This window comes from Myotis myotis, unplaced genomic scaffold (genome assembly GCF_014108235.1).
Source record: "Myotis myotis isolate mMyoMyo1 unplaced genomic scaffold, mMyoMyo1.p scaffold_m19_p_10, whole genome shotgun sequence".
In the NCBI taxonomy this organism is placed as follows: domain Eukaryota; kingdom Metazoa; phylum Chordata; class Mammalia; order Chiroptera; family Vespertilionidae; genus Myotis; species Myotis myotis.
Genome location: NW_023416314.1, coordinates 78,946,445 through 78,960,368, shown reverse-complemented (window position 1 = coordinate 78,960,368; position 13,924 = coordinate 78,946,445). Strand labels below are relative to the sequence as shown.

At 46.8% G+C, this 13,924-nt stretch overlaps 1 protein-coding gene across 3 annotated transcripts in view; it reads left to right on the top strand.

The window, feature by feature from the left end:
- The first annotated feature begins 985 nt into the window (after positions 1-985).
- POLA2 (DNA polymerase alpha 2, accessory subunit) overlaps positions 986-13,924 on the top strand; it is a 29,047-nt gene continuing 16,108 nt past the window's right edge. Inside the window, exons 1-5 of one of the 3 annotated variants that reach the window (XM_036326692.1) lie at positions 986-1,390; positions 5,830-5,954; positions 6,444-6,535; positions 6,716-6,773; positions 12,544-12,650. In XM_036326692.1, the coding sequence (XP_036182585.1) occupies positions 1,312-1,390; positions 5,830-5,954; positions 6,444-6,535; positions 6,716-6,773; positions 12,544-12,650 (461 nt within the window). In that variant the 5' untranslated portion in view covers positions 986-1,311. The remainder of the gene's footprint in view (positions 1,391-5,829; positions 5,955-6,443; positions 6,536-6,715; positions 6,774-12,543; positions 12,651-13,924) is intronic. The other 2 variants (XM_036326693.1, XM_036326695.1) reach the window with 2 other exon arrangements.

Genomic DNA, 13,924 nt, shown 5'->3' with positions numbered 1-13,924 from the left:
TCCTGTTTCATAGGTCGAGGCTCAACCACTGAGCATACTGGCTGGGCAATTTAAAAAATTTTGTAAGTTATAGCCAGAACCGGTTTGGCTCAGTGGATGGAGCGTCGGCCTGCGGACTGAGGGGTCCCGGGTTCGATTCCGGTCAAGGGCGTGTGCCTGGGTTGCGGGCACATCCCCAGTGGGAGATGTGCAGGAGGCAGCTGATCGATGTTTCTCTCTCATCGATGTTTCTAACTCTCTATCTCTCTCCCTTCCTCTCTGTGAAAAATCAATGAAATGTATTTGAAAAAAAAAAAAAATTTTGTAAGTTATAAAAAAGGAATTAGGAGATATTTCTGGGGGAAGGCCCTCTTTTCATTTCACCTCTAAACTCTCTTCACTCCCAAGCTCTCAGTCACCCTCTGGGTACGTCTACCTGGAAATCCCAAAGGCACCCAAACCTAACTTCCAAAACTAAGTCATTTGTCACCTTTCCACTCCTTTTCTACCAAAACGCTCCAGATCCAGAAAACAGACCTATCACTATGGCTGGGACCAAAGTGCCAACTATGATGATAACCAGGGCAACCATATTCTCTAATGAAGCCGCCCTTTTAAGATGAAGGAGGTGCAGAAATGCCAGGACAGAGAAGGAAAGACATGCCTTCCTCTCCGGGGTAGGGCACAGAATGTTTGGGACATTTGGAGGAACACATGCACCAAGGCACAGGCCTGAAGGGTGATGATCGTGCGTCATGAGCCTTCGCCAGGAGGCTGGCACAGAGACGCGGTTCCGTCGCCAAGAGCGGGGTCCCGGCTTGGGAGGGACACTGCGCAGCCGCTGTAGGACCCGCCCACCGCCCGGTTCGTGCGCGCGCAGGCGGGCTGGAGTGTGTGCGCACGCGCCCTCGGACGCGCGCGGAGTCCGGGAACCAGCAGGAAGCGGAGGGGAAGGGGCGGGGTTAAACCCTGGTGTCGCGCATGCGTGCGCTGCACAAACAGTTTGGCGGGTTTTTCCTGGCTGCTCCGGTGAGTTCCGGCTACAGAGATGCTCAGCGGGAGCTTTTAGGAAGGAGGCCGTTCTCCCCAGGGGAGCGACTTCTCGAGATTTCTGCTCCATGCATTCGGGCTTTGGGGGCTTCCTCCACATTAGAAAAAATAAAATAGTTTCTCCGTGACTGACGCCTGCGGTTTGGGGCTATTTGGTCACCTTCCGCCTCAGTCCCCTAGAGGGCGAAAGGGCCAGAGGGACCTCGTCCCGCTCATCCATCTCCCGTGGGTTTCTTGGCCTCGGTCGGAGCTGGGCGGACCCGTCCCCGCTCCTGGGTCACCATGGCCGTGTCCGTCCAGCAGCTGACAAAGGAGCTGGAGATCTTCGGCGTGGACTGCGAGGAGTCTGTGACTGAGCGACGTGAGTCCCTCGCCCCCTCCCCGGCCCCCAGCCGAGGTCCTCCCCGCTCGGCCGGCTCGGGGTTCCCAGCCGCCTAGGCCAGGCCCTAGGACCCAAAGGGCGCGCCTCCACGGCCGCCTCCCCTAGACGAGCCCCCTCGGGGCCTGAGAGACGAATTAAACTGAGTTTTGAGACGTGGCATGTGGAGGCTGGGCAATGCTCACCGAGTACTGCTGGGACCCCCGGCTCGGAAATGAGAATGTGAAGGACGGTGTTGCGTCCCTGCCGTTTCCGAGGTGGATGGGGACGAGCCGGCTTCACACTGGGCTCCGGGGCATCTCCAAGTTTGGACACTGGTTAAGCCGCTAGGACAGCGGTTCTCAACCTGTGGGTCGCGCCCCCTTTGGGGGTCGAACGACCCTTTCACAGGGGTCGCCTAAGACCATCGGAAAACACATATATAATTACATATTGTTTTTGTGATTAATCACTATGCTTTACTTATGTTCAATTTGTAACAATGAAAAGACATCCTGCATATCAGATATTGACATGACGATTCATAACAGTAGCAAAATTACAGTTATGTAGTAGCCACGAAAATAATTTTATGGCTGGGGGTCCCCACACCATGCGGAACTGTATGAAAGGGTCGCGGCATTAGGAAGGTTGAGCACCACTGCCCTGGGACGAAGCCGGAGGTGTGGGGCTGTGAAACGAAGCTCTCTCTCCCTGGCTCCTCTCTTCCCAGCAAAGCGGTGGGTAGTCTGTGCAGGTAGGAGCCCGGGGAGGTGGGTTCCTAAAACGGAAGTTTAGCTTTGGAAGGGACTTGGGGGGCGTGTCAGCTGGGGACAGACGGACAGACGGAGAGACAGACAGGAGAGGAGCAGCCCGAGCTGGTCTGTGGATCCAGCCTCCTTTCCCCAAGCCTGGAGCTCCGTCCCGGGGTCCATGGTGCGGTCAGGCGCTGGGCAGGGTAAGGACTCCATTGCAGCTCCTCTGGGGAGACGGAGAGTTCCCGGTCTTAGAAGTGGGGTGAGTGCGCACCTGCCCTAACCATTCATCAACACTTGGAACTTTTTAAACATTAAGGTGTTAATCTCTTACGAGAGACCACAATACCCTTATGCCCCGTGCATTCTCTTCCTAACGGGAGACTTAAGTGAGAAACCCAATGATAGTCATACATTTATTATGTGAGCTTTTTATTTTTTAATATATATTTCATTGATTTTTTTTTACAGAGAGGAAGGGAGAGGGATAGAGAGTTAGAAACATCGATGAGAGAGAAACATCGATCAGCCGCCTCCTGCACACCTCCTACTGGGGATGTGCCCGCAACCAAGGTACATGCCCTTGACCGGAATCGAACCTGGGACCCGTCAGTCCGCAGGCGGACGCTCTATCCACTGAGCCAAACCGGTTAGGGCAGTGGTTCTCAACCTTCCTAATGCCGCGACCCTTTAATACAGTTCCTCATGTTGTGGTGACCCCCAATTTCATTGTTACAAATTGAACATAATTAAAGCATAGTGATGAATCACAAAACAATATGTAATTATATATGTGTTTTCTGATGGTCTTAGGCGACCCCTGTGAAAGGGTCGTTGGACCCCCGAAGGGGGTCGCGACCCATAGGTTGAGAACTGCTGCGTTATTGATTTTAGAGAGGAAGGAGAAGAAGAGAGATAGAAACATCAATGATGAGAGGGAATCATTGATTGACTGCCTCCTGCATGCCACCTACTGGGGATCGAGCCCACACCCCGAGCTTGTGCCCTTGTCACCTGCTAGGGCAGTGACGGCGAACCTTTTGAGCTCGGCGTGTCAGCATTTTGAAAAACCCTAATTTAACTCTGGTGCCGTGTCACATATAGAAATTTTTTGATATTTGCAACCATAGTAAAACAAAGACTTATATTTTTGATATTTATTTTATATATTGAAATGCCATTTAACAAAGAAAAATCAACCAAAACAATGAGTCATAGGTTCGCCATCACTGGGCTAGGGCTATCATGTGAGCTTTAAGTCAAAACAAGAAAAAGGTTTCCGCCCAAGATGGCTTCCATCTCACATGGGACTGCCTTGGCCGTGGCGTTGGAATTCTAGGCTTGGAATTCATAGCCCCTAACCTCAATGGGACTCTAGTATTGCCTGACAGTTACACCATCTTTCCCTGGTGTGTTCCCTCTGAGTCTTCCCGGCAACTGGTTTCCACCTTCTCCTTTGACATCTTTCCTTCCCACTCTCAGTGGATGAATTTACTTCCTGTTTTGCTGAAAAAATAGAAGTTATTAGTAAACTTCAGTAAGTTACTATTCTTGCGTCTTCCTGCCTACCTTGCCTTCTTTCCTGTTAGAGTGAATATATTCCCCATGTTCCTGGCAAAAGCCACACCTCCCACTTGAGTCCTAAATCCCATTCCTTCTCACCTTCTTAGGGACATCACTCCAGTCATTCTCCGCTCTTACATATTTTTTATTTTTCTCTATATAAGATGTTTTCCCTAATAGCATAGAGATGTGGTTCTTACTGCTGCCTTTAAAATACTCGATTTGAGCCCAGCGGGGTGTGGCTCAGCCGTTGACCCAGGAACCAAGAGATCACGGGTTTGATTCCCGGTCAGGGCACATGCCTGGGTTGTGGTCTCGAGCCCCAGTGTGGGGTGTGCAGGAGACAGCTGATTGATGATTTTTCTCTCATCATTGATGTTTCTATGTCTTTCTCCCTCTCCCTTCCTCTCTGAAATCAATAAAAATATATTTTAAAATAAATAAATAAAATACTCTATTGATTCCACTTCCCACTTCATTTCTTTCCTTCCCAATTACAGCAGATGTCTTCAAAAGGGTTGTCTAGATTTGTCTTCGATTTTTTTTGTCCTTAAAAGTCAGCTTTTTCACCTCCACCATTACACTGAAAATGGCTTCTCTCCTGGTCATCAGTGACTTTCACCTGGCTGAAGTCCGTGGTACATTTTCAGTCCTCATCTTGAGTTATCAGCAACATTTAACACTGTTCCTCATGTTTTCTTTCTTCTCTTAGCCTCTCGGACACACTGGCTGTTCTCCACCTTGCTTACTGCTGCCATTCCGGCTCTGCAGATCCGTCCCCGTCCCGTCCTGAGCCTCAAGATGCTCTCACTTTCTTGGCGGTCTCACCTGGTCTCGTGGCTTTACAGCCCTGGATTTCTGATGAGTTCCAAATTCATATCTTAGCCCCGACCTCTTGCCTGAACTGCAGGCTCGTCTGCCCAACATGACGTCTCCAATTGGATGTCTAACTGGCACCTCAAACTCTAGTCTTCTAAAACGGAGTTCCTGGTGTCTGCTCCCTCTCCTCAAAGTAGTCCTCCTGTTGTCTCCCCGACCTCCCTTCCAGGTGCTCAGGCTAAAAACACAGCATCATCTCCTTTCTTCTTTCAGACCTCATGTCCACACAGCAAACCCACTGGCTTTACTTTCAGGATGTTTCTTCTCCAGAGTCCCACCGCTTCTGGCCGCCTCCGCGGTCACTGCCTTCACTGTCACTACCCCGACCCAAGCCACCGTCATCTCTCGCCTGGATTTTGCCATGATTCTCTTCATTGGTTCCCCTGATTCTGCCCGTGTGCCCTTCAGTCAGTGGAAGTCAGATCATGTTACAGTTTTATTCTTGTCAGACCCTCTCGCGATTTCCCAACTTGCTCAGAGTACTACCCAGAGTAGTTGTAGTAGCAAACACTCTGCACCCCCGTTACCCTCTCAATTCTGCCTCCTCCTTCCCAGCATTCCAGTCACGGGGCCTTGCTGATCTTGCTGGGCCTCGGGGTGTTTGCCTGAAAGCTCTTCCCTTAAACACTGGCTCACTCCTTCACTTCCTTCAAGCCTTTACTTAAAAGTCTTCTTCTCAATGAAGCCTTCCCTAATCAGTGTATTTAAAAGTGCCAAACCTACCCTCGCTGGTTTAGTTCAGTGGATAGAGCGTTGCCTGCGGACTGAAGGGTCCCGGGTTCGATTCCAGTCAAGGGCACATGCCCGGGCTGGGGGCTCGATCCCCAGTCAGGAGTGTGCAGGAGGCAGCCGATCCATGATTCTCATCATTGATGTTTTTATCTCCCTCTCCCTTCCTCTCCGAAATCAGTAAAAAAATATAAAAAATAAGTAAAAGTGCCAGGTCCTTCCCCATCTCCCTGATCCCTCTCCTGGCTGTGCTTTTCTACATAGCACATTTAACCCTCTGATACACTACATATTTTATTTATTTGTTCCTTTTCTGTCTCCCACCAATAGTAAGCTTCATGAAGACAAAGATTCTCTGTTTTGCTCATTGCTGTATTCTCATGCCTAGGACAGTGCCTGGCACTAGTAGGTGCTGAATAAATATGGATTGAGTAAATAGAGGGTTATTTTCTCTTTTCAAGGTGAAAGCTGCAAGAAATAAACTAAGTTTTCACTTGTCCAATGTTCCCTCCACAGTGGCAGAGCTGTGTGCTCGGTATGAACAGAATGAGGAGGAAATGGTAGGCGAGTTCGTAGCCTTCCTCACCAGCACACAGAAAGACTGCCTTCGCTCAGAGACCGTGGACTCTTTTGAGCATGAGGTAAGAGCACAGTGTAAGGGACTCATCGTGTAATTCTCCATTTCTGCCTTCTAGGGGAGGCAGTATGACATATTGAGAAGAGTGTGGGCTTTGGAATCGACCTGCTTCCAGTCCCAGTGTGAGCTTGGACAGACCAATGTCTCTGAGCCTTGCTTCCCTCTTCTGTCAGTGGTTCTAGTAATGCATATTTTTTAGGATTATTGTCAGAATTACATGAAAATGGCTGTAAATCACTTAGGACTATGCCCAGCAGGTGGTGGGTCTTCAACAAGTAATTGGTGTTATTACTAGAGTTATTATTGTTGTAGAGAAATTGTCACAGAATAAGTCTTTATTTTTAGTTGAACATGTGTCTTCTTAATTCTTACTTTGAGGAATTTCATATCTTTAATTATATTTTGAATGCCAGTTATCGCGTGACTGTGGAAAATACCTCTTCTAGTACTTGACTTTGGAGTAATAATATATTCAACATCTTTTATTCCTCAGTTTCTGAACAAAAGGTTGTCCAAAGCCCATCACAGTGCCTCCAAGGACAGTGGGCATGCGGGAGCCAGAGACATCGTTTCCATACAAGAGCTGTATCCTTTCTGTGGAAGGTCTTTGCCTCAAGCCATATTCTATTTTATAATTTATTTACAGTTGCATGTATAATTTACAAACAAAAATAAAAAGTCCCTTCTGTTCAGATTTCTATTTAATCAACCCTTGTCTTAGATTTTGAGAAGTTTATTATTGTTTTTCTTAACCAATATTTTTAGAATTGAAGTGGAGGAAGAAGAGGAGACCCTCTTGAACTCTTATACCACACCCTCTAAGGTGAGTTTACAGTGTTTGGAATTGCATTCTGCAAATAGTGTTTTTTTCTTTATTCTGAAAACATCATGACATTTGAATTTCCGAGAGAAAATTAACCACTCATATAGTTTCCACGTATTTCCTACCACATTTCCTCTAATGCATCTTCCTTCCCTTATGCATATGTGTTTTTACATAGTGGCAGTTCTTGTGAACATTTAATTATCCTGCTTTTCTCAGTTAGCGTATCATAGATTTTTTATAAATACCATTTCTCCGTAACTATTCTTTTTAATGGTTGTATAGTTTCATATCTAAGTGGAGGCATTATAATTAAATAATCTAATTCTAGTGTTGGATTCAAGCACAACAGAGAGTAGGGTAGTGGAAAAGTATTGTCCTCAAAGCCTGAGTCAAAAGACCTAGATGACCTTGGGTAAGTTGTTAGCTCTCCGAGCTGCAGTTTCCTTACGTATACAATTAGGATTCATTTTCATTTACTGAGCAGCCACTGTGTGCCAGGCGCTACACAATGAATGAAACGGGCGTGGAGGGGCTCTGCCCTCCGGAATCTATCTCAGGGGGGTCAAGAGGGGAAAAAGGAGACATATGTAAAACTTTAGACAATAAATAAAATAAAATAAAATAAATAATAATAATAATAATAATCTATCTCAGAGGGCTTGAAGATGAAATGAATATGTAAAGTGCCAAGCCCAAAGCAAGGTATTCAGTAATAGTAGTTACCATTTATACAAAATAAATTTATATTGTAGAATTGTGACTCTGAAACTTGTATAATTTTGTTAACCAGTGTCACCCCAATAAATTCAAAAGGGGAGGAATAAATAAATTTGTGGAAATACATAAACATGGAGTAAGCCTTAATTTTTCAAAGTAAATTACATTGTAAGAAAGAAAGTAAATAGTTTAAGTGTGTCTGTGGAGACCAAGAAAGCTAAAAATGTACTTTGTAAAGTTGCTAACAGCCCTGGCCGGTTTGGCTCAGTAAATAGAGCGTCAGCCTGTGGACTGAAGGGTCCTGGGTTCAATTCTGGTCAAGGGCACGTACCTCGGTTGCAGGCTCCTCCCTGCCCTGGGCCCTGGTTGGGGCTTGTGCAGGAGGCAACCAGTCGATGTGTTTCTCTCACATCGCTATTTCTCTCTGTCTTTCCCTCTCTCTTCCACTCTCTAAAAATCATTGGAAAAATATCCTCTTATGAGGATTAACAAAAACAAACAGAGTGCTCCTTTCAAATGAAAGGCCAGGTTTCCCTTGTTCACAGCTCTCCACCAGTTCTCCATCTTCCCTGGTAACTTAGCAACCGCGTAAATTCAGAGTCTGAAGTGTGAGGTTCTGTCTGAGCTGGCCCCTATTCCTTCTGGCCTCCTTCCATGCCCCTCGTCACCTTCAAACACACCAGACAGGTCCACCTCATATGTCCCTTTGTCAGAGGGAACAAACTTGGCTAAAATTGTAACACCGTCTTTTTTTTTTTTTTTTAAATATATTTTATTGATTTTTTACAGAAAGGAAGGGAGAGAGATAGAGAGTTAGAAACATCGATGAGAGAGAATCATCGATCAGCTGCCTCCTGCACATCTCCCACTGGGGATGTGCCCGCAACCCAGGTACATGCCCTTGACCGGAATCGAACCTGGGACCTTTCAGTCCGCAGGCCGACGCTCTATCTACTGAGCCAAACCGGTTTTGGCTGTAACACCGTCTTTTTATTTTAATTTTTTATTTTTATTGATTCAGAGAGTAAGGGAGTGAGAGAGAGAGGTAGAAACATCGATGATGAGAGAGAGTCATTGATTGGCTGTCTCCTGCACGCCCCTTACTGGGGATTGAGCCCGCAACCAGGCATATGCCCTTGACTGGAATTGAACCTGGGACCCTTCAGTCCACAGGCTAATGCTTTATCCACTGAGCCAAACCAGCTAGGGCTCTTTTCTTTTCTTTTTTTTTAATATAGTTTTACTAGATGCCCAGTGCACAAAAATTTGTGCACTCAGGGGAGAGGGGGTCCCCTTAGCCCGGCCTGCGCCCTCTCACAGCCTGGGACCCCTTGGGGGATGTCCACCTGCCAGCTTAGGCCCACTCCCTGCGGGAAGCAGGCCTAAGCCACAGTCGGATATCCTTAGTGCTGCCAAGGAGGCAAGAGAGGCTCCCACCCACCGCTGCACTCCCAGCCGTCAGCCTGGCTTGTGGCTGAGCGGAGCTCCCCCTGTGGGAGCGCACTGACCACGAGGGGGCAGCTCCTGCATTGAGCATCTGCCGCCTGGCTGTCAGTGCACCGTGTCAGCGTCATACTGTTAGGGTTAATTTGCATATTACCCTTTTATTATATGGGATGGATTGTTTTAGAGAGAGAAAAAAACATTGATGTGAGAGAGAAATATTGATTGGTTGCCTCCAATACGCACCCTGACCAGGAACTGAACCAAGTGACCTTTTGGTGCATGGGACGGTGCTCAACCAGCTGAGCCGCACTGGCCCAAGCCTCTCCTTTATTTTATTGCTTTATTTTTCTCCATAGAACTTACTACCATGAGACATGTTATATATTTGCTCTTTGGTTTAGTCTGTCTCCCTCCATTAGAGTGTAAGCTCCGCGAGGACAGAGATTTTGCTTTAATCACTGCTGTTCTCCCAGTGCCTGGCACAGCAGTGGTTGTTGAAGTACAGACCGTCTAAAAGAGGACAACTGGGTGGCTCTCCAGGTAGCATCAAGCAGAACTGTAAAACCTGTTGGGGCCACCATCCTGTTGATCTGATTGACAGCTTCGCAGTTCCAGAATGTATCTGACTTGCCTGTATATCCAGAATTAACCATATTCTTGGGAATTGACTCGTGGTAACCCGGCTCTCAGTATTCCGATGTGTAAGTCGGATGCAAATTTACTGTTGAAGTGTGTACCCTCTCAAAGACTGAGGTGCCACATGGGGACACCCATTCCTACCATAGAGGTACTTAGGAGACTCAATTATAAATCAAAATCTGTGACCATGGAATCAGAGCTCAGTCAGTGGATTGAAATGCGCAAACAATTTGAAATACACGTCTGAAGCTCAGAGAAGATACAATATGGTCTGGGCTAGAGATATGTCATATGCTGAGAACAGTACCCATCTCGTGGAAACTGCTCAATCATTGTACACCATGCATCAGTAGTTCCACACAGTCAGTGCCAGGTGAGGTTGCCTGACCCTTGTCAGGTCTTGGGCAAGTGTATTCCAGTTAAGTGGTGAATGTCAGTGGGCTTGCTTATCGTCATTAAATATTTGATTTGTGCACTTGGCAGCTCTTCTTTTGCCTACATGCTCACCATAAATCTTGTTATAATTTGGGTTTCCACATGTCCTGCCTGACAGGAAAGGCTGTATTAACCTAAGAATATGAAGTTCCCATACCATTGGCATAAAATTTCTAGTAAATTAATAAACTGGCATCTTTGGTATAATTTGGGTTCCCGTGTGGTGTGAGAATGTGCTTATATGAGGATAGGGTACCCACTGTATTTCTCATTACAAGTGAATAACGCGGGTAGTGGTAATAGTGAATCTCATGACCTTGGGCAGAGTGAGCACATCCCTGAGGGGTATGAGGGCAGTTGACTTGTTGACAATCAGGTTTTATGACAAGGGCTGAGGATTAGAGAAATGAGACAACTGGCAGGGCCGGCTTTTCCCAGAGTACCATCCTCTTGCCATGTTCTGGGAGGCAAACTCTCTCTTGAAATAATCCCTGTACAACATTAGCCCTAGAGTCCTACAGAGGATTGCATATTAGAAATATCTTTTGGGAAAATAGTTTGAGAAAAATATATATAAAAACTATAAAATCTTTTCTATCTTTGACCCAATAATTCTTCCTAGTAAGACTCTCTCCTAAGGAAATAAACCAGATTATGAGAAAAATCTATATGTGTGACAATATGAATCTCAGCATAATTTATATTCACCCCAAATTATAAGCAGCTGATACATCCAGCAATAGAGAAGTCATTATGTAAATTATTATATACTAGAGGCCCGATGCACGAAATTTGTGCATGGGTAGGGTCCCTAGGTCTGGCCGGCGATCAGGGCTGATCTGTGGGGCGACTGGCAGGCCGATCAGGGGGGCCCCCACTGGCACCTGCCTTAGCCACCCGCTCGCTGGCGCTGCCAGTCGTTGCCTCCCTCTGTGGGGCAACCGGCAGGGTGATTGCGGGGGGTGGCAGCTAGCACCTGCCTTGGCTGGCCTGGGGCCTGCGGACTGAGGGCACCTCCTGCGTTGAGCATCTGCTCCCTGGTGGTCAGTGTGCATCATAGTGACCTGTCGTTCTGCCGGTCAGTCAATTTGCATATTAGCCTTTTATTATATAGGATAAGTTCACTTTAATCAATACAGCTACTAAAAAGGATAGATTGTAGCAATGGCCCTGGCCAGTTTGGCTTGGTGGTCAGAGCAACGGCCAAAGGGTCACGGATTAGATTCCCCTGTCAAGGCGTGTACATACCTTGGTTGTAGGTTCCCCGGCCCCAAGAGGAGCATGTGCAGGAGACAACCAATCAATGTCTCTCTCTCATGTCGATGTCTCTCTCTCTCTCCTCTTCCTCCTTTCTACTTTCTAGAAATCAATGGAAAAATAATGTCCTCTGGTGAAGATTAAAAAAAGATTGTGGCATTGTGGGAAAATTCTGGTAATTAATATAGACCAAAAAATCAGTATACATAGTACTTAAACAAAGGTTTATATTTAAACTAAAATGGTAACTATTAGAATTTGTATTTTTAGTTGGAAAAATATTAAAATACAGGAAAGGAATATTAAATAATGGTTGTTGTAGTGTCCACCTCGCAGTTGCCACAGGAGGCTGCTTTGGTGCATGACTCAGATACACAGCCAGGAGGAGCCCAAGGGCAGACTAGCTGGCCTCCTGGTTGCAGCCCGGGCAAGGGCTTGCCTTAGCTCTGTCAGTCAGTTATCCCAGACTTTGGGGAGCAATAGGTCTCTGGACTACGGGTTTCATCTCCATTCTGGGCATATCCTGGGATTCTTGCTGATGAGCAAAAACCAAAAAATGACCATCAATGAGGTGTTTGCTAAATACTCTCCAAGTATGAGCTCAACCATGTTTTCTGCCTTAGTCATTCCCTTCTCTAATTTTGCAAATGGTAGACTTTGCCAAAATAAGTAGTAACATGGCCCCATCCCTTCTCAGGAAAATGGGTCCATGCAGGTCAAAACCCATGCGTTGTTAAACTCACAGCTGTTCTAAAGCAGTTAGAGGTGGGGAAGAAGGTGACCACATGCATGATTTGACAGGACAGATGCCTGCTTGGCAGTCCTTTTGGGAAAGGTTGGCACTTTTTCATAATTGCTTTCAACATGGGGTCAGTATTCTGATAAATGCTGGCTTACAATTGCTGAAGATTTCTATATGGGATTGTGCTTGGCAGATGGGACTTTAAGACCCAGTCTTGCTGAAACCGGTTTGGCTCAGTGGATAGAGCGTCAGCCTGCGGACTGAGAGGTCCCGGGTTCGATTCCGGTCAAGGGCATGTACCTGGGTTGCGGGCATATCCCCGGTGGGGGATGTGCAGGAGGCAGCTGATCGATGTTTCTCTCTCATCGATGTTTCTAACTCTATCTCTCTCCCTTCCTCTCTGTGAAAAATCAATAAAATATATTTTTTAAAAGAAATTTTTTTAAAAAAGACCCAGTCTTAAGGAACTGTACACTTAATTAGTAACTGAGTCTAGAGGGATTGGGATTTTGTTTTCTATTTTGTTTCTAGGGTTCTCAGAAGCGAGCTGTCACCACCCCAGAAACTCCCCTAACAAAAAGGAGGGTGTCTGCCCGCAGCCCCCAGGTGCTCCTCTCACCATCGAGTTTCTCTCCAAGGTAGGAATTAATTCGGCTGCCAGAAAGCCTGCCGGCCCTCCCCTTTCTCTGGTTACCTGGTGGAGGCTAACCCCACCATTAAATTAAAGGGGGGGTAACTTATTGAATGGGGTGGACGGACACCCGCCGCCGTGAACTGGCTGGAGAGCCTCTTGTCCTGTGCCCTCCCTGCGTTCTCTTCCTGTGTGGAAAATTACTGTTTCTTACAGTAATTCAGGAAACTCACTTTCCACCCACTTTTCTGGGGCTCGTTTCCTAGATCAGGAACTGATATCTTGACTGGAAACAACCTGTCTATTCAGGCGTCTGAGTCCTCCCAGTCCGGCCAGCGGAGGCGCAGCGCCTTTCACCTGCTCTCTGTTAGTCCGTGTGTCGTTGGGTTTCTTTTTCTTTTTTTTCCAATCTAAAGTAGTTACTTGTTTTTAGAAAAGAAAAGCACGTTTCTTTGTTCATAATGTTGCATAACCTGTTATTGTGCCACCTCAGGTTACAGCTGGCTTCTGAGAGTTTTCTTGTCACTGTGGATCTGCACTGACTTAATTGGTGTTTTGTCCCTGCAGCCCCTTCTGCACGCGAATCCACAGAGATCATACGTGATTTTTTGAAATCCGTAAATGACATGTCTCATATGAGAGAATTCCATAGGTGAGGGCTGTGCTGCATGGAAGAAAGGTTTGTAGGATGAGGCTGAGGAACAGAACTGCTAACGGCCTAGGGCAGGGGTGGGGAACCTTTTTCTGTCAAGGGCCCTTTCGAGGGCCATACAAAATTATCAACTTAAAAATGAGCCTGCTATATTTGGTCAAACATTTAATTAACTCACCCCTAATGCCTTGGCAGGGCCAAATGATTTTGCAGGCCTCCTATGGCCCGTGGGCCAGACGTTCCCCACCCCTGGTCTAGGGAACTGCTGGCTGCCAGGGTCACCACCTCAACTTTGCATCACTTCTAGGCAAGCAGAGCTTAAGATTCCTGTTGCTGTAGAAAGGAGGTGATGGCAGTCGGGCAAGATGAGCCCTCACTGGGTTCTAAAGGACAATTGGACTTTCATGTGGTCCACTGCTGCTTTGGGGAGTTGTCAAATTTTTTAGAAGCGAACTTTCTGACTGACAGAGGCGCCTGTGAAACTTGGTGTATAGAAGTGGTTCTCGTAGGTGGGCCAGCACTACTACAGGGGTCGTATCTCTGAACAAGCAGTCCTCTGAAACCTGTAGATCTCTGTACAGCTGACCTCGTGTGTTTCAGCGCCTTAAAGGGCCGGCGGTCACAGACAT